Raw genomic sequence first — 20,529 nt, 5'->3', positions numbered from 1 at the left:
TCTTACACTTTTTTATATCTATCATACTTAATACGAGTTATGAACTTATGATCTCTAATTTATACAATCAGATGTAGTCACTTTTGTATTCTCTATAATATCAGTTTTTGACTTTCATTTCTAATTTTCCTACATTTCAGATAACAAAATAAATAATAAAGGTAAGCTAGTTTTGCTAAGATTAAAATGAAAATAGGTTAAGTTGGGATAGGATTTGAATAAATAAGCTTAACCTATTTAATAATTTTAAAGTTTAAATATAACTTATTTTATATTAAGACCTAGTTTAACTTTTTTAAAAGTATACTTTAATCTATTAATATTTTTAATAACTTACTTCGTATTAATACTTTTAATAAATTATTAAATTTTTTTATAACCATGTTATTAATTAAATTCTATTATAATTGATCATTCACAAGTGTAAGTGCAATAAGAATAGATAAAATTATTTTATTGTACTTGATTAGAGAAGACATTTTGTTAAACATAAAATAAAAAAAAAACTTATATATAATATAAACAAATATGCAAGAAAAAGATGATAAATGAGACAGACCGTAGTTAAGATAGTATAAATACAAATCAATTATATGTATATAAAATAAATCAAATAAAAGTAATACAAAAGATTTTAACAAATATAACTTTCTCTTAAAATGTATGAAGTAAAAATACTCTTCAACTCAAAAGAATTTTTTTTTTAATTTAAAATTTAATTTATTTTAAAATTTAATTTATTTAAGATAATATTATATTATAATTTTTATATAAAACTATTTAATATATTATTATAAATTTTATAAATTTTAAATAAATCGTTAATAAACTTTTTCTTAAACCTAAATTTGATCTATTTAATTAATTAAATCTTTTAAAAAATTTAATTTAACCTATTACTTAAGTCGACTAAACCAAACTAGTCTTTAGAAAGATTAGGTTATAAGCCTCCATAAACCCCGGAAGATAATTTTACCTATGTTCTTTTCAAAATGGGACAATTGAATCGTAGGGCAAGGGATTTAAACAGGTGAATTACAGATCCGATTCCACAAAGGTAATGGTGTTCCAAGCTTGACAAATACAGTACCACATTTTAGAAATCTTGAATGGCAAAATATACCGGCCTAAACTATCATTTTAAATACTAGTTGGCACTTTCTTTTTCTGAGTAAATTAACAAATTGCGTCTCGAACTTTTTTCACACTAAATACGATGACATAAGATTCCAACTAATTCTCATATGAGAAGGCATTGTTGCCACAAAGCGAAGAACATCAGGTTGCTCGCTAAGTGAAGTGTGCAGTTCTTCTGAACTATTTTTCAAAACATGCAGAAATTTAGCAATGTTGGGAAGTACAAGTTCTCTGCAGTGAAGATGCAATAGAGGAACCTTTGATAAAACGCTTCCCTTTTGAACATCTAGGCCTTCTGGCCTCCGCATCTTGTATGGTTTTCCAGTTGTTGGCTCAATATCCACTCGTGCCATTTGTTTCCATCGGCTGTGCACAAACCAGCCATACTTATAGTCACCCACTATTGGGGTGCCAAGTGCTTCAGCACAATGGACACGCAACTGTAAAAGGGGAGAACGGGTAAGTTACTTATTTAAAGTCGCAATATATTAAAGGCAGCAAGGAATTATTTAAAAATAAAAAAGACCGCATAATTTCAATGTTTATTTAAACTGACCACTTGAGAGTTGAGAATATTTTTGACAAAGTAAAGAATTAATCATGCAGTTAGAAGATAACTCGGAATAATATAAGCAACACAGAAAAGCCTGAACAATGCCTCTGCACCATGTAAATTATTAGCACTTTAGAATTTTAAACTCCCTTAGGTTTTCCCCCGTAGAATCAAGAACATGCAATTAACCGGGGCATCTCAATAACCAAAATGCCATATGGTACAAATTGATATGAATTTATAACAATGATAATATATATTCCCATTTTACATGCAACTTCAAATAGAAGACACAACAATCATGGCCTAAAGAACCAAATTGAACAAATCATCTGATGTAAGGTGAAAATTTCATCCTTTTAATCAGAAAGATGGAACTGGAACCAGTTCATCTTTAATGAAAAACAAGGCAAGAAAAGGATAAATGAGACCCTCAAGATATAGTTAAAATTTATAGGTTTAGACCGAAGAAGGAAAAAATTGAAAGATGGCAAAAGGTAATAAAATAAATATTATAACTTACAGAATGTAAAACACTACAGTGCCATAATACTCTTATTTATACTAATGATTGGGTGCAGGCCCCCACTAATTATAAGACCAACAGTCTACTAGCCTAATTAAATAAGGAAACAAAACAGGAAATATATATATATTAGAGCAGTCAATAGCGGCCGCAATCGCGGCGGAGCGGCCCTTTCCCGCGACGGCGACCCTGTTGCGTTGCGTTTCACAGTAGCGGCCGTTGCGCGAGGCAAAAAACGCCGAAAATAGCGGCTGGAGCGGCCGCTATCCCATCCTCCCACGTTTCCATTTTTGTCCCTCGTCTTTTACCGTTGGGGCCCTTTAAGGGGGGCAATCTTGGAATTTCGACCCCCCTTATATTTCTGAATCATCTTCTTCTTCAACCCTAGCCTTCGTATGCTCTCCTCTCTTCTCTATTCTCTCTTCTTTGTTCTCTGTTTTTCAATTATTTGAGTGTTCTCTGTGCTCTATTTTTCTAGCGAGGCTTCTACTTTGATTTTCCGGTCATCTTCTTTGCTTTCGGCGAGCTTCTAAGGTGACCCAAATTATTCTGAGTCATTTTCTTCATATCTTGTCATCTTCTTCAAGGTCAGCACAACTTTTGACATCACTGAAATACTTTCCGATCATCTTCTCCAACTCTGGCGAACTTCCGACGAACTTTACGGTGACTGAAAATTTTTGTTTTCCTATATTTTTCTCTGTTTTTTTTTTTCTTCTCTGTTTTGATTCTTCTATTATTTCCTGTTCGAAATTTCAAAGCTTAAAAGAAGAAGTAATGGCTACTCCTCCCAATCAGTCACAAGGAACCGGCTCTATTTCGATTTCATCCTGTGCATTAGTGAAGCCTTCAGGAAATAATTTGGATATAGGTTGGCAATGGAATAGTTTGAAAGACATAAATAATAAAAAGTCTGTTACTTGTGACTTTTGTGTAAAAACAACTACAAGCGGTATTACCCGAGCAAAGAGGCACCAGATGGGAGTGAAGGGAGATGTTGATAAGTGTCCAAGGATTTCCAAAGAAATAAAAGAAACACTAATAGCAGCTCATGAGAAGAAGAGAATAGAAAAAAAAGTATATTTACTTCAGCATGATGAAGATGATAATGAGGAAGAAGAGGTGCAAGAAATTCAAAATATTCGTAGTGGAAAACGACCTGCAACCTCAGGTGTTGCATCAGCTTATGTTAGTGGTTGTAATGCCACCAAAAAAGGAAAAAATGTCAAGGGCCCATTGGATTTATTGTTGTTAAAGAGTCCAAAAACAAGCATCAAATTAGCAAAAACAAAAAGACAAACAAGTATAAATAATGCTTGTGTCAAAGGGGCAAGAGCAAGAACAATTCAATACATAGAGCAATTCCTTTGTAGGAATAGAATTGCTTTCAACGTTTTGTGCTCAAAAAGTTTCAAATTAATGGTTAAAACTATTGGAAACTATGGTCCACATCTAAAGCCTCCTAATTATCATGAGTGTAGAGTTCCTCTTCTTAAAAAGGAGTTAGAGTACAAAAGAAATGTTGAAAAGTTGTGAAGAAGAAAGAAAAAAATGTGGATATTCAATTATGTCAGATGTGTGGATAGATTAAAAAAATAGAACATTGATCAATTTCTTAGTAAATTGTCCAATTGGTTCTATGTTTGTAAAGAGCATTGATGCATCTGCTTATATGAAAATCGGAGAAAAGTTGTTTGAGCTCTTAGATAGCTTTGTTGAAGAGATTGGAGAGAAAAATGTTGTGCAAGTGGTTACTGATAATGAAAGTAATTATGTATTAGCCGATAAGAATTATTTTTAACTCTATTAATATAAGTTTCTAATTATTTTATTAGTTTCTAATTCTAGACTAGTTGTTGCAAGCTAAAAGACCACATTTGTTTTGGACTCCATGTGCTGGACACTGTATTGACTTGATATTAGAAGACATTGAAAAAATACCTAGAGTTAAGAGAATAATTCAAAGGAGAGTTACTCTTGTGGGTTTTATTTATAATCATTCATTGACTTTGAACATTATGAGGAGGTTCACAAATAAAGCTGAATTGGTTAGATATGGAGTGACAATATTTGCTACAACATTCCTCACATTACAAAGGTTGCATAATAAAAAAAACAACCTTAGAAAAATGTTCACTTCTGATGAGTGGTTAAAGTCTAAAACAGCCAAGAAGCTAAAGGAAAAAGGGCAACAGACACTTTGTTTATGCCTTCTTTTTTGGAATGATGTGGTTTTCAGTCTTACGGCTATAGGGCCACTTGTGCAAGTTTTGAGACTTGTTGATAATGAAATAAAGCCTCCAATGGGTTATATATATGAAGCAATTGATAGAGCTAAAGAAAACATTCAAAATGCATTCAAAGGAAATATAGACAAATATAAGGAGATTTTTGCTATAATTGATAGAAGATAGGACTGTCAACTTCATCATCCATTAAATGTTGCAGGTTATTATCTGAATCCTCAATTTTTTTATAGCAATAAACAAATTAAGAATGATCCTAAAGTTGTGGAGGGCTTGTATAAATGTATTGAGAGACTATGTACAAGTGAAGATGATGTAGACAATGCTACAATTCAATTGTCAACATATAGAAGAGCTGAAGGTCTCTTTGGTTTAAGTGGAGCAAAAAGACAAAGAGTTATAATAGCTCCTGGTAAGAGATTTGTTTAATTTTTTTATTATAATATAATTATGTAGATATAACACAAAAGGTTAATGAGTTGATGCATAACTTGCAGCTGAATGGTAGAAGAATTATAGAGTATGTACACCATATTTACAAAACATTGCTATTAGAGTGTTGAGTTTGACTTGTAGTTCATCTGGATGTGAACGAAATTAGAGTACTTTTGAGCACTAAGTAAATGTCAAGTAACTTCAATTTAAAGTTCTTATATTAAAAGTGCAAATCTAATATATATTTTTTTTATGATAAAATAGATTCATTCTAAAAAGAGAAGCAGACTTGAGCATCAAAAGTTACAAGATTTGGTTTTTATTAAATATAACCAAGCTCTTAATGAACATTTTGAGTGTTCTGATGTGGTGAATCCTATTATCTTAAAGGATGTTGATGCTAGTAATGATTAGTTGCTAGAAAGAATAGCTGGAGATGATGAAGATGCTAAAGATGAATTAGTGTTTGATGATGATAACTTGACTTGGAGAGCTGTTGCTAATGCAATTGGGGCTAGTGAGCCTGTAACTTACACTAGGCGACAAGCTAGATCAAAATTTAAGGCAACTACAATTGCTTCTTCATCTAAATCTAAGGGAAAAGAGAAAGAAATTGTGCAAGAAGAAGAAGAATGTGATGAGGAAGACTCCGAAGAAGAGGAGGAGGAGGAAATTCTTTACAAAAGTAGTGATGAAAGTGAAAATAAAGAAAACATGACAAATCTTAGAGATGAAGATGATGATAATTATTAAAATATTTGTATTTGAATTGAACATTTAGTATTTTTAAACATCTAAGTATTAGTGACTTAAATTTAATTAGTTAAATTTATTTTTATATTTTGTTGTTACTTGTTATTGACATCACTTGAGATAGAAAAATAATTAGGGTAAAAACTGTATATACTTTCTTGTGATTCAGAGGTTCTTATAAGAGAAATCTGTACAAAACTAGATCCCTTGATTATAGGGATTGACTAGGTAATTACAGCAGAATCCTAATTACATTATTTACATAATCAATTAGATTTCTATATAAAAGGAAAGAAGGTAAATATGGAAATACAAATATTCTCAACACTCCCCCTCAAGCTGGTGCATATATATCATATGCATCAAGCTTGTTACAAATGTATGTTATCCTTGGACCTCGAAGTGCCTTGGTAAGCATGTCAGCTAATTGATCATTAGAGTTCACAAACGACGTAACAATCTCACCAGAAAGAACCTTTTGACGAATGAAATGGCAGTCAATCTCTATATGCTTGGTCCGTTCATGAAAGACAGGGTTAGAGGCAATATGTAAGGCTGTCTGGTTATCACAAATAAGTCTCATAGGTCCTACCTCACAAAACTTTAACTCAGCAATAAGCTGTTTTAGCCATACAAGTTCACATGAGGTATTGGCCATTGCTCGATATTCAGCTTCAGCACTTGATCTAGCAACAACATTCTGCTTTTTACTCTTCCAAGCAATTAGGTTGCCTCCAATCAATACACAATATCCTGAAGTTGATCGTCTATCACTTGGGCAGCCAGCCCAATCCGCATCTGTGTATGCAACAATATCAGTATGGTCTCTGTTTTCATAGACTAATCCTTTTCCAGGGGAACCTTTGATGTATCTCAGGATTCGAATCACTGCATCCCAATGACTATCACGAGGGGAGTTAAGAAATTGGCTTATAACACTGACCGGAAAAGATATGTCTGGCCTAGTCATAGTAAGATAATTCAATTTTCCAACTAGTCTTCGGTATTGATTTGGATCTGAATACAACTCTCCCTGATCCGGCATAAGTTTGACATTTGGATCCATAGGGGTATCAACTGGCTTACAATCCAACATTCCTGTTTCTTTCAAAATATCAAGAGCATATTTTCTTTGAGATATGGCGACACCAGTTTTTGATTGAGCTACTTCAATCCCAAGGAAATATCGCAATCGACCCAAGTCCTTAGTTTGAAAATGTTGAAACAAATGCTGCTTGAGTCGGATGATACCATCGTGATCATTGCCTGTGATAATAATATCATCTACATAGACAACAAGATAAATGCACTGGTTAGTAGAAGAATGTTTATAAAACACAGAATGGTCTGCCTCACTACGAGTCATCCCAAACTGTTGGAGAACTGTACTAAATCTCCCAAACCATGCTCGAGGAATTTGTTTAAGGCCATATAGAGCCTTACGTAACTTGCAAACAAATCCTTGGGACTCCCCCTGAGCAACAAAACCGGGAGGTTGCTCCATATAAATCTCTTCTGCTAGATCACCATGAAGAAATGCATTTTTGATATCGAGTTGGTAGAGGGGCCAGCAACGTGTGGCAGCTATGGATAAGAAGAGGCGAACTGAAGTCATTTTTGCAACAGGTGAGAAGGTGTCGCCATAATCAAGGCCAAAAGTTTGTGTATAGCCTTTAGCGACTAATCGGGCTTTAAGCCGATCAATTTGTCCATCTGGACCCATCTTAATGGCAAACACCCAACGACAACCGACAGTAGATTTCCCAAGAGGAGATGGAACAAGTGTCCAAGTCTGGTTAGATTCTAAGGCCTGCATCTCATCAATCATAGCCTGTCGCCACCCTGGATGGGAAAGTGCTTCCTGGACTGTTTTAGGAATAGTAACAGAGGAAATAGCAGACACGAAGGCACAATGGGAAGAGGATAAACGATGATAACTCAAGAAATTATAAATGGGATGAGGATTTCGAGTTGAACGTGTACCTTTGCGAAGGGCTACTGGCAAATCAGCAGGTGTGTCAGATGGATCCGGAGTAGGTAGAGCAACTGGCGTAGGAGATGGGCTGCCTGAATCTTCCAAAACTACGTCTTCTAGCGAAACAGGACGAGGTCTACGCTGGTATGTAGCCAGGGGACGAGGAATAGTAGGTGAAGAGGGATTAGGAGGTTCTAGCACATCAGAGATTGAGGGATTAGTGACAAGGGGAATATAGTAAGGAATGGGAAGAACTTGAGAAACTGAGTTTGAAGAGACTGATGTGGTGAAATATGGTGTGTCTTCAAAGAAGGTGACATCGGCTGACATATAGAAGCGATGACTGGATGGGGAATAACACCTGTATCCTTTCTGCACCCGAGAGTAACCCAAAAAGAGACATTTAACAGCACGAGCAGATAATTTGTCAAGTCCTGGAGTGAGATCATGGACAAAACAAGTGGAACCAAAAACACGTGGGGAACCTTAAACAGAGAGTCATTAGGGAATAAAAGTGAATGAGGTACTTTGTTATTTAAAGCAGAGGATGGCATCCTATTTATTAAAAAGGTTGCTGTAAGGACAGCATCACCCCAAAATTTTAAAGGTACATTAGCATGTAACAAAAGAGTTCGAGCAGTTTCAATAATATGACGATGTTTTCTTTCTACAATGCCATTTTGTTGTGGGGTGTGTGGACAAGTGGATTGATGCAACATGCCATGAGAAGTCATAAAATGATTAAAAGGTGCAGAAAAATATTCTTTGGCATTGTCACTGCGCAAGATTCGAATAGAACGACCAAACTGTGTTTGAATTTCATTGCAAAAATTCTGAAAAATTGTAAATAATTCTGAACGTTCTTTCATTAAGAAAATCCAAATACATCTTGAGTAGTCATCAATAAAAATAACAAAGTACCTATGTCCTAAGATAGAATTAACACGACTCGGACCCCACACATCTGAATGGACAAGATCAAATGGAGATTTTGCTTGACCATGGACAGCACTTGGAAAGGAGGCTCGAATGTGTTTACCTAATTGGCATGACTCACACTCCATAGACTGTAAATGAGAGAGGTGAGGAACCATGTGCTTCAATTTATTTAGACCTGGATGACCTAGGCGACAATGCAAGAGAAGGGGGGAATCTGCAACAGTGCAGACAACTGAGGTAGTGGGCTGGAAATAATAAAGACCATGCGATTCAAATCCTACTCCAATCGTCTGTCCCGTACTCCGGTCCTGTAGAGAGAAAGATTCAGCAGTAAATGTTATGGAACAGTTATGAGTGCGAGTAAGTTGACTTACTGAGACTAAATTAAAGGGGCAACCAGGTACAAGAAGAACAGAATTCAAGGATAAATTAGGAAGAGGGGTAGTTCGTCCAATGCCAATGGCATTAGCTTTTGAGCCATCAGCAAGGGTGATGTGGTGTGCTGTTTTAGGTTGTGACAGTTTTGAGAAAAGAGAAGGATTACCAGCTATGTGGTCAGAAGCACCAGAATCTAATATCCAGGGTCCAACAGACGATGAATGAGAGAAGCAAATTGTAGAGTTACCAGATTGAGTAGTGGCAGAGGAAGATTGTTGTGATGCTATCTTCAGCTGGAGGTACTCCTTGTACTCCATATCTGACAGAATATTTTGGTTGTCTCCTTCATGGTCAATTTGCTTTTTTACAGCGGAAGGCTGAGAATACGTCACATTGGCTGATTTCTCGGGAAACCCAATCAAAGAATAACACTTATCTTGAGTGTGGCCCATACGTTTACAATAGGAGCACTGTGGACGATTTCCAAAACTGCGACCTCCTCTTCCACCACCTCGACCACGACTTCGACCTCCACGGCTGATCACATTAGAGAAGAATGCAGAAGACTCCAAACCTGGTTGGGAACCATTTCCTATCATAGTTTCCGGAGAGGGAACACGCAGCAGACGATCAATGAGATTCTCTGCTGTAGGTACATTGGAATTTGTCAAAATTTGGTTCCGAACAGATTCAAAATCTTTGTGAAGGCCATGAAGGATGAAGACCATGCACATGTTATCAATCTTGTCTAAGACTTTTTGAAGGTCATCACCTGTCAAGACCAATTTTACTTCATCAATGGTGGACTGTGCTCTGTTCAAATATGATGGGAGATCGTTATCTGTCATTTTAAGTGCAGCTAAATTATGTACAACATCATAGAGACGCTGAACATCATTTGAATAGACACTATGAGCTTTCTTCCATATATCGTAACATGTCTTATAAGTGCGAAAGTGGACTAACAACTTCGGATCAATGGACTGCCATAGAAGTGAAACTAACTGATAATCAACCTTCTTCCACTGATCTCGTTCAGTGGAATTAATGTCACTTGCCGTCTTAGTCAAATGGTCAGAGAGACCTTGACCCAAAAACCATATTTCCACCGCAGCTTGCCAATCCATATAATTTTTCCCATTAAGTTTCTCTGAAGTTATGGATGGATTTCCAGAGAAGACAAAGGATACTGGATTTTTGTTTAAGGGTTCAGTGCTGTCAGGGGTAGAGGACTTAGTTGGGTCAGAATCCATGACTAAGCTTGGTGAGAGTCGGAGGAGACTAAACACAGCTCACCAACAGGGAAAAGGACACCCAGAACAGACAGAGGGTGTGTCGACGAGCTGAACAGGACCAGCGGCGAGACGAATGGAGTCGCGTAGGGCGGCGCGTGGCCTTCACGCGCCGACGGTCTGGTTTTCTGGTAAGCGTGCGTGGCGGCGCGTGGAACACCGGGAGATGACGGCGATCGGTGGGACAGCCGATCGGAAGCTTCTCGAGCTAGTGCCGAAGTCTCAGGCCAAACGGTGGCCGGACGACGGGACAACTAGGGTCGGCAGTACTGTGCAGTACTGTAGATGATTTTATCAGGCCCACAGAAAGTGAGCTCTGATACCAACTTGAGATAGAAAAATAATTAGGGTAAAAACTGTATATACTTTCTTGTGATTCAGAGGTTCTTATAAGAGAAATCTGTACAAAACTAGATCCCTTGATTATAGGGATTGACTAGGTAATTACAGCAGAATCCTAATTACATTATTTACATAATCAATTAGATTTCTATATAAAAGGAAAGAAGGTAAATATGGAAATACAAATATTCTCAACAACATCTAAGCATATATATATGTGTGTAATTTAATTTATGAGTATATTTATAATACCTAAAATAGCGGTCATCCCGCTATAACGTTTTTGAGTCGCCGCTATCCGGGATTGACTACTATGATCTATGATATATATATATATATATGTGTGTGTGTGTGTGTGTGTGTGTGTGTGTGTGAGCATCAGGAAACAACTCCTAATATGCTTCCTCAATTAGATAACTAATTGACTAGAGAACATATTATTTTTCTTTTACGCTGAATGAAAGTTAGAAGCAGCTTAGCCTCCATGTAAAGCCAGGGAAGATCACCAACCTCAACAAGAATTTGTGGTAGAATTACATTTCACCTACCAGCTGCCTTGGAATCAAACCAAAGAACAGGCTTTCCCAAGAGGGGAAGATCAATCCAGTGAATCACCCCTAGTTGGCGATTCAACAACATATCCTAGACATGATCTGAGTAAAAGATGTCCTAAATATATTATAACAGATGGATATTGTGTTTACTCTCTACTCTTTACTGGCACATTTGAGTTGAAAAGAAAATACAAAACTGCTACTAAAATACCTGATGCTTCCGGTAAGTAAGTGGATGCAGCTCAACCCATGAGCATCCATTTATCTTTGGACCAAGCACCCGATACTCAGTTACAGCCTCTTGGCGAGGTTCTACACTTGAATGGTGAGCTAGAATTACCCTCTCAGTCTTCCCATCATTCAGAAGCACCTGAAATAAAAAGACATACAGTCAATATGCTGGAAGATAGCATCATAGCAATCACATTAACCGTGTTATCACTGAATGTATACAATTAAAGAAGAAACTAAAATGAGAAACTGCATAAACCTTAGAAAGAGGAGCATGAATTATGCCTTCCTTAACCGTGGGAGTTCCAATGACTAATGCCCAATACCGCTGATATGTAGCTTCACATGCATCATTCCAAGCCTAAAATAGATAAATGAATGTTAAAAATCAAATGAAAATGTTAACCTGTTGTTGACAGAATGTTTTCAAAGACTGTAAATCATAATAACTAACTAAACACTATGTACAGGATAGCAGTTCTTTACTTCATGTACATGAGAGGCACCTTACAAGAAGATTTTGCATTATTAATGTTACTGAACAGCCATTGGAGGTGAGATATACTATCTTTGGTTCTCCCCAGTATAAGGATGCCACTGCTCTCTCTGTCAAGACGGTGAACCTGAGAAGGAACAAAATGATTAAGTTCTCTTGTATTTTCAATATGCATAAACCATCTCTACAAAACAGCTTCACGATATCTATATGAACAAAAATTCATTTGTTACATGATGATTCATTTACTGTCAAATATAGAGAAAATTGTTTCACAGTAATGATATAAAAAAACGAGGAATTGTTTACCAGTTTAGGACCCTCATCATAATCATAAGACAGTGCTGCAGCTGCCAATGCATCCATGCTATTATGAACTGGCAGATTCCCCTAACAAGGTCATCAGCAAGAAATTAAAATCCCAGAACAAACTCAAAGTAAGTGAATTCCTGTAAATGTGAAAGAATAGAGATTCTAACCTTAACCGGCAATTTTGGAGGTTTATTTAGCACAATAATAGCTGAGTCCTGAAAGCAATACGTTCAAATACAATATGCAATAAATAAAATATATTTCCATGCAATCAAACAATAAGAATACTAACAGAAAACTGAAAAATAAAATAAATTTGACATTAGATGAAAGGCATGCCTTGTAAATCACAAGCCTTTGCAGATACTTAATTTCGTCAGCATTTGGATATAGTGTTCCACTTGGAATAGCATCATATCTTTTGGAAATCCTACTCTCAGCAATTGATACAGGAACATGAACTCTGGCACCTCGTTTCATCACTTCATTAGGCCTAATCTGCAGTTAAGCTGTGTAGTTGTAGTATTATTAAACCTAAAACAAATCCTTAGAAATTGACTAAAATTTATTTTTTTAAAACAGAGACAAGTAGAAAATTACTCAAAGCAAAGTTTCTTGTAGAAAATGGTGTATTAACAGGATACATGTAAACATGAATACCTTCCGCATAGGTTTTATTAGCTCTTCCTTCTGAGTGGAAGTGTCATCATCAACAAGGTCCTCCATTTGTACCTAGAATAGGAAATTATCTACAAAACCTTAAGTACACACTTTTAAATTATTATATCCATATCTGACCATTGAACATGATATAAACATTGTCTAAAACTGCAACGCAGATCCTACTATCCTGTTCCAACTTGCAAAGTAATTAGAACTTTATGAGCATTTACCTTGTAGGCAACAACAGAATATTCAAAAACATCATGTATACAATAACATGCACTTCCTTACTAAACCAGTTCTTCTAGGTGCCTCCAGGACCACCAAATTGAAGTCTATGACCTTCTTGTAAGATGATGTAAGGGAATAACAGCAATTGCAATTTGGAAACAAACCAAGCCCTTATGTTATTAAAGGTTAAAATTAGATTAAACTTGAATATGAAAAGCAATTTGTGAAACACAAATTAAGGCAATTTTAGTTAGATAAGAAGGCCAAGTTCAAGAACAATATTTTGATGAAAACAAACTTTGTTTGTAATATTTATATTTATTCTTCCTTTTTGTTTGGCTTTCATTGGTGGTGTAAGTACAGAGATCCCTGATGGGGCTGAGTAGGTGGCCTTGTAAAGAATTGAACCTATAGTATTGTTATCACACACTAACCCTTTACGACTTGGCTTTCAATCCTTATTCTTTCCATGTGTTCTAACTTATATGTTCCTTGAGGAAATAAGATATTAATCTCTTATCAATTCTACTAGAAACAGTCCCAATAAAATAGTACAACCAATTTAAGGTTTTGTCAACAAGAAGATTAGGCAACACACTAAAGAAATAAAAAAAATGCAAATGAAAATACAATAAAATAGTAGATACTTACAAGACCCTCCCTGAAATGGGACTCAATGACAGAACCCCATGCGACCTTGAAATAATACTTAATCCAATTGACAGCAGTAATGTGATCATGCTGTCCAGGATAACTAACTAAGTTCTTGCCAGGCAAGGGGTGACCAGGAAAAGGAGGCAATGATAGTTGCTGTCTGGGTTTTGGACCTTCTTTGGGAGCATCCAAGCGGGAAATATTGTTAGATACTCTGATTACTGGTTTAACAGAAACGGGCCTTGGGGGACGAATTCTAGAGAAGTGCCTCACTACAAACAAGAACCGCGAGCAGCTACTATTATTGCATACATGATTATACATCTGTAGCCAACAAAGAAAATACTCACTCATTAGCAGAATAAAATGGGTTTTTATTTTTTTTATTCAAGATAGAAAATGTTTCAACAATAATCATATGTACAATCAGAAGAAAGGGGAAAGGAATTCATTGCTAGATTTGTAAACATGGGCCAGTCAAAAGCCCATGACCAGAAAAGTACACAAAGACAAAAGCCCACATGGCCTAATGGGTTATGGCCAGCCCATTGGCCTGCTCAACTAAAAACTAGCTCACTTTTAAATGGACTAGCTCTAGACCAGCCCACTAAGAAAGTTACACTCCAGATTATGTAAGGAACAATTAATTCATAGAAAGCAGGTATCCCCCAGTACACAATTGCATCTGGTGTAAGTAAACAAACAATATTGATGCAATGGTTAAATGTTATGCATATAAACTAATAGATAAAAATTCACTTCATATATTAGACGACAGTACACAACAAACTTGACAGAAAGATAGGCACAACACTTGGGGCATATAATTCTGCACATCAGAGCAGATACTCTTACAAGTTAATTAATGCTCTTTGCACACTATCATTGAAAATGAGTGTCATCATGATTATGATATGGGAGCAACAAGCAGAAGTAGTTAAGATCCCTGATGTGATAACATAAAAGACTTGTCTCAATCTCAAGACACAGTATCTATAGAAAGTCAAAACCACAATGGGAACGATGGAGCAACCTATAGACACGGTACGTATCCATTTAACATCTAATCATCCCTGTATCTCTTACAGAACATACTCAACAATCAAGTAGCTAATGTATGTTAGCGTGTTCAACGCAAATTCTACATCATGGCACAAAACTATAATTCCTTAATTCTTAGTTTCAAAGATAATTGTACATTTAGGAGCCACACTCCATAGATAGAAAATAAAGAGATATTCAAAATTAAACAACACTATGAGGTTATATCAATAGCGCGCACACACACATACACACAAAAAAGGAAAAAAAAAACTTGCATTTCGACGAATATATTATGAGCGCATATAATAAAACCCGAACCCCGAGTAAACCATTCATCCCCAAAGTACACCCACCCACGCCATTCCAATGGAACGTTGCAACATAAAACACGGGTTGAATAATTTGGACCTTTGAATCTCACAGTTCACTAAAACTAGGGAAGTGTTGCTTGTCATTCTCATTTCTCCATTGTCACTTGCATTGGAAAAAATAAAGGAAAATATCTATACTATTAATATAGTTACAAGTAAGAATAAATGTGTTTTTAAAAAATCACTAACAATAATCAATTGAGAGTGTCAATTTATAAGTCCTGAAAATAGAACCAGTTGAATACCTCGTCTGCAGAAACCAAACGCGACCTATCTCACACCATGAGAGGGAGAGTCTGGAACTGGAAGTGTGCAGTGGCCGCGAAAGACGAGGGAAGAGTAAACCGGTAAGCATTTGCTTTTTTTTTTTTTTTCTTTTTTATAACAGCGTTCGGCTTTGTTTAACCTAAAATAAAAATAAAGAGACCTCAGCGTAAGATGAAATAACACTCACTAAATTAGTTTTCAAATTTATGAGTAATGAACAATTTATTCTTTAAAATTATAAAAATATTATTTTAGATTGAAGTTATCGGACGCTAATTATGTAATATTTAAAATCATAAGATGACACTTATTTAGTTTTTAAAATTATAATAATAAAATTTGACTATGCAATTCTTAGATTTTTTATTTGTCTCTTCCACCTGTTTTTTTTTCCTTCCTCCCTTTCATCTTTATTTTCTGTTAGTGCACAGAAATAGAGTTTTTGTGTTATCCAAATCAAATAGAAACGAGCCAAATGTATAGGCTTTAGCTCTACAACTGATTGAACTAGAAAATAGGCAACTATCCCACGTACTAACAGCAAAGTTCTAAACGTGGGTAACAGAAAAACAACGCATTTAAAAAATAATGAAACTGACAAACTTTATTTACTTTTAGTCTAAAAGAATACTAGCTCAGTCAACAATCCCTCTCTTAAACTTTATGCTCCTTGCAACAGTTTATCATAGGTTCTTTGAGCATACCCAAAGCACTTCGCAGGGGCTGAAAACTTTCAACTTTAAGTGACTTTGTCATTATGTCTGCTAATTGCTCTCATGTATTGCAGTAATTTAGCTCAATAACACCATTGTTGCATAGATCTCTTAAGAAATGAAATCTCACATTAATATGTTTAATTCTTCGATGCAAGACTGGGTTTTTAGATAATTTAATGGTAGAAGCATTATCACAAAACATGACAGTAGCTCCTTTCTGGAAGCAATTTAGATGCTCTAAAATTCTTCTCAGCCAAACATATAACCACAAGTTATTTCTTTGATGCCCAAGAAATCACACCACCTCTCAACATGAAAGCATAACCCGATGTGCTCTTTCTATCGTCAAGATCCCCTGCATAATCACTATCAGTATAAGCAGGTAATTCTTCATTTCCCCAGCTTTGTAGAAAATTTCCAGATTTTATGTTCCTTGTAAATATCTCAAAATACGCTTTGCTGCAAAAAAAAATGACTGTCTTTAGGATGCTCCATAAAGCGACTTATCAAGCTAACTGAATGTGCAATGTCTGGTCTTGTAACTGTAAGATACATAAGACTTCCTACCAGTTGTTTGAATAAAGTGCCATCAACTTCTGTCCCTTTGTCTATTTTTTGCAAGTCAATTCCTGGAGTAATAGGATTTTTCACCACATTACAGTCAAGCATATTAAATCTATCCAACATAGTTCCATTACAGCCTTGCAAAACTTCAATGCCCAGAAAATATCTCATCCTACCTAAATCAGTCATGGCAAACTCATTCATCATCATAGTTTTGAACTCTTGAAACATCAATTCTTGATTACCAATGTAGATCAGATCATCTACATAAACACACATAATTAAGATTTCATCTCCCTCTTTCTTTACAAATAAAGTGTCTTCATGTGGGCATTTTAGAAACTTATTAGCTGCAAGATGAGACTCTAGCTTGCTATACCAGGCTCGAGGAGCCTGTTTAAGGCCATACAGGGCCTTTCTAAGTTTGCATACCTGATGTTTACGTCCTTGAAAAACATAATATGGTGGTTGTTCTAGGTAGACATCTTCATTGATTTCTCCATGTAGGAAGGCTGATTTAATATCAAGTTGATAAATGCTCCATCTCTTTGTGGCTGCCAATGCAACAATAGTTCTAATGGTTTCAAGATGAGCTACTAGTGCAAAAATCTCTCCACATGATCGATCCCTTCCTCTTGAGTGTAACCTTATGCTACTAGCCTAGCCTTGAATTTGTCAATCTCCCTGGTTTCCTTCAGTTTAGTTTTGAAAATCCACTTTACACCTACAATTTTACAATTTGGTGGTGGATCAACCAACTCCCATGTATCATTTCTTTGGATAGCTTGAATTTTAGTGTCCATTGCATCCCTCCAATGCTGATTTTTTTATGCTTGATTGTATGTTATTGGATCTGCACTTGCCAACATTGCAAAATTTATAGCATCTTCATTTGTTAGTTCATCACCAGTGACATAATCTCTCATCCACGTTGGTGGTTTTGTAGCCCTCCCTTCAGTTGGAATTTCTACAGCTCTTGGTGAAAGGTCAGACAAATTTGAGGTTGAGTTTGGAACTGTTGTATTGGTAGTTACTTTTGCATCATTAAAGCTTGTTTGAATTACTTCCTCAGTTGCTTGACAAGATTCTTCCATGGGGTTCAGATCATGCGTTCTAATGATTTTTGTTTCACTCCAATCCCAAGCAGCGTCCTCTTGAAATTTAACATCTCTACTTATATGGATTTTCTTATTGATAGGATCATAAAGTTTGTAGGCCTTACATTCCTCACTCACACCCAACAATACACATTTAGTACTCTTGTCATCAAGCTTGCTCCTTTTCTGGTCAGGTATATAAACAAATCCAATACAGCCAAAAATTCTGAAATAAGAAACAGATGGCTTCATTCCGCTCCATGCCTCCTCAGGTGTGATGCTTTTTACTGCAAGGGTTAGACTTCTATTCAAAATATGAACCACCCAATTTACGGCTTCTGGCCAAAAGGATATTGGAACTCCTCTCTCGGATAAACACTTCGAACCATACTTATAATAGTTTAATTTTTCTCTCAACTACACCATTTTGTTGAGGCGTATATGAGGCAATGAGTTGTCTTTGAATGCCTTGTTCATTACAAAATTCAACAAACTCCTTGGAGGTGTATTCTCCCCCTCTATTAGTATACAAAATTTGAATAGAGACACCAGCTTGTTTTTCAACTATTGCTTTAAATTTCTTAAATACATCAAGTGCTTCACTTTTTTGAACAAGGAAACTCAAATCATTAATGAAAGTAAGTGAGTATGTACCTTTTATTTCCATTAGAGGTGGGATTGATAGGGCCCCAGATGTCGGAATGAATTAGCTGCACTAACCGAGATGCACACCAATTACTTTGTTGTGGAAAAGGATCTCTTTGATGCTTTCCTTTAAGACAATATTCACAAAGTTGAGTTGGGGACTTAAAGACGGGTAGCCCTTTCACCATATCATGTTCTAATAAAGTTTTAAACCCACTATAGCTCAAGTGACCATAGTGAAAGTGCCAAACTTGAGCTGGTAACAGTGAACTAACTTCAAAGCAATTGTTAGAGACTCCAGATTTTGCAGAAATAGCAAACATACGATTAATAGTCATAGAGGTTTCAAAAATAAGGTCCTCTCCTTGAAACACTTCATATTTGTTTTGCTTCATTTCACCACTTAATCATTTCTCCAAAAGTTGACCCACACTGAATAAATTATTTTTCAACTCAGGTACATAAAAGACATCATTAACCAAATGCATAGTTTCATTAATTAGAAGTTTAACAGTACCCTTCCCAGCTACCTTTAGTGCATAATTATTTCCCAATTTCACTTCATCAGAAAAGGAAGAATCAATAGAGGAAAACCAGTCCTTTCTACCTGTCATATGATTGCTGCAACCTGAATCAATGAACCACATCCCTTGTACATTTGACTTTTCATCTGTTGAAAGTTGTGCCATGAGTAACACTGCTTCTTCACCACCTTCAACATAATTTGCTCTGCTGTCTTGTGGCTTCTTTGGGCATTCACTTTGAAAATGTCCAAACTCATGACAGTAATAGCACTGTATTTTTACCCTGTCTATAGGTTGTCTACCTCCTCTGCCTCTACCTTTTCCTCGTGCAGCTCTGCCTCGAAAAACACTTCTTCCTCGACCACGACCAATGCTTGCCTCTTCTTGTGCAACCTTCAATGCTTGTTCTTCATGTGAATTGTGGTCATTCATTCGCTGCTCATGCACTGAAAGACTGCTTTGGAGCTCATCTACAGTCATGGAATCCAAATCATGAGACTCTTCAATGGAACACACTACACTAATTGATTCTCCATTCTTCATTTGTAAAATCTCCCATTCACATCTTAGAGCCTGTAGCTGAGCTCGTTTCACTCTAGCAGTACCTTGGTATTTTTGTTTCAATGAGTCCCAAATCTCCTTCGACGTCCCCATTTTTAAATTTGTTTCAAGCACAGTTCGGTCGATAGCTTGAAACAAATAGTTTTTCACCTCTAAATCTTTTAATTTCAACTACTCCAAATTTTTCTTCTCATTATCTGGTATGACAGCCCCATCAATATGTTGTGGAATCCCTGGATGAATCTATAAGATTCCAGTACTCTTTCGATCTTAGGAAGTTCTCCATTAACATTGCCCAATGGTCGTAATGCTCATTCAATTTTGGAATTGCTGGTTGCACGAAATTGCTATCCGTATTCGCCATGATTGAAGTCTGCTGCTTCCTTTCATTTATGTCTAACCAGCTCTGATGCCAGTTGTTAGTGCACAGAAACTGAGTTTTTGTGTTATCCAAATCAAATAGAAACGAGCCAAGTTTATAGGCTTAGCTCTACAACTGATTGAACTAGAAAATAGGCAACTATCCCACGTACTAACAGCAAAGTCTTAAACGTAGTGTAACAAAAGAACAACGCATTTGAAAAACAATGAAACTGACAAACTTTAAGTGTTTACTTTTAGTCTAAAAGATACTGGCTCAGTCAACATTTTCATCTTCTTTATCCTTTTTTTTTTTCTTTATCCTTCTCCCTTTGTTTCTCCTTTGTTTTCATTTTTTTTTTTTATGTTGATTTGTAATTGTTCAACATGTAAGAGCCGCCCAATACTATATCCATTTGAGCTTAAAAGCCACACACGTGTAAACTTTATCAAAAAGCTTGAATACTACTAAGTTTTTTTGTGGAAATGTTGTAGGTTCAAACTGGGAGCTTTCTAATAAGTGCTAATAACAGAGAATAGTAGAGTTTAGGTATAACAATGAAAAAAAATAGTATAATAAATATATTAAACTGTGATCTACTTTAGCAATTTAGTGCTTTAGATGAGGTGATAATTTAAAAAATCATATCAACTTCTTTAATG

At 35.9% G+C, this 20,529-nt stretch overlaps 1 protein-coding gene across 3 annotated transcripts; it reads right to left on the bottom strand.

Moving 5' to 3' along the window:
- Positions 1–1,131: 1,131 nt before the first annotated feature.
- LOC113846631 (RNA pseudouridine synthase 3, mitochondrial) lies at positions 1,132–15,426 on the bottom strand. Of its 3 annotated transcripts, XM_027475117.1 has the most exons (10): positions 15,378–15,426; positions 13,715–14,041; positions 12,830–12,901; positions 12,509–12,667; positions 12,337–12,384; positions 12,167–12,247; positions 11,868–11,984; positions 11,621–11,722; positions 11,342–11,500; positions 1,132–1,577 (listed from the first exon to the last, which is right to left on the bottom strand). In XM_027475117.1, the coding sequence occupies exons 2-10, from the start codon at positions 14,039–14,041 to the stop codon at positions 1,203–1,205; spliced, it is 1,440 nt and encodes a 479-aa protein (XP_027330918.1). In that variant the 5' UTR covers positions 15,378–15,426; the 3' UTR covers positions 1,132–1,202. The 3 variants fall into 3 exon arrangements, with proteins under 3 accessions (XP_027330918.1, XP_027330917.1, XP_027330920.1); XM_027475116.1 differs by lacking the exon at positions 15,378–15,426 and having other exon boundaries at positions 13,715–14,675; XM_027475119.1 differs by lacking the exon at positions 15,378–15,426 and having other exon boundaries at positions 12,830–12,927; positions 13,715–13,812.
- Between the last annotated feature and the right edge of the window lie 5,103 nt (positions 15,427–20,529).

This window comes from Abrus precatorius, unplaced genomic scaffold (genome assembly GCF_003935025.1).
Source record: "Abrus precatorius isolate BTA unplaced genomic scaffold, Abrus_2018 Scaffold8, whole genome shotgun sequence".
NCBI lineage: Eukaryota > Viridiplantae > Streptophyta > Magnoliopsida > Fabales > Fabaceae > Abrus > Abrus precatorius.
Note: the sequence above shows the minus strand (reverse complement) of the source record. Positions and strands in the feature narration are given on the sequence as shown.

What these genes read in the sequence shown, in the direction of transcription:
- LOC113846631 (XM_027475116.1), bottom strand. Translation starts at nt 14,071, where the DNA reads ATGAGTGAGTATTTTCTTTGTTGGCTACAGATGTATAATCATGTATGC. An exon ending in ATGATGAGGGTCCTAAACTG is followed by an intron (nt 11,985 to 12,166) that starts GTAAACAATTCC and finishes GTTCCTTCTCAG; the next exon opens with GTTCACCGTCTTGACAGAGA. An exon ending in TTACTTACCGGAAGCATCAG is followed by an intron (nt 1,578 to 11,341) that starts GTATTTTAGTAG and finishes CCCCTTTTACAG; the next exon opens with TTGCGTGTCCATTGTGCTGA.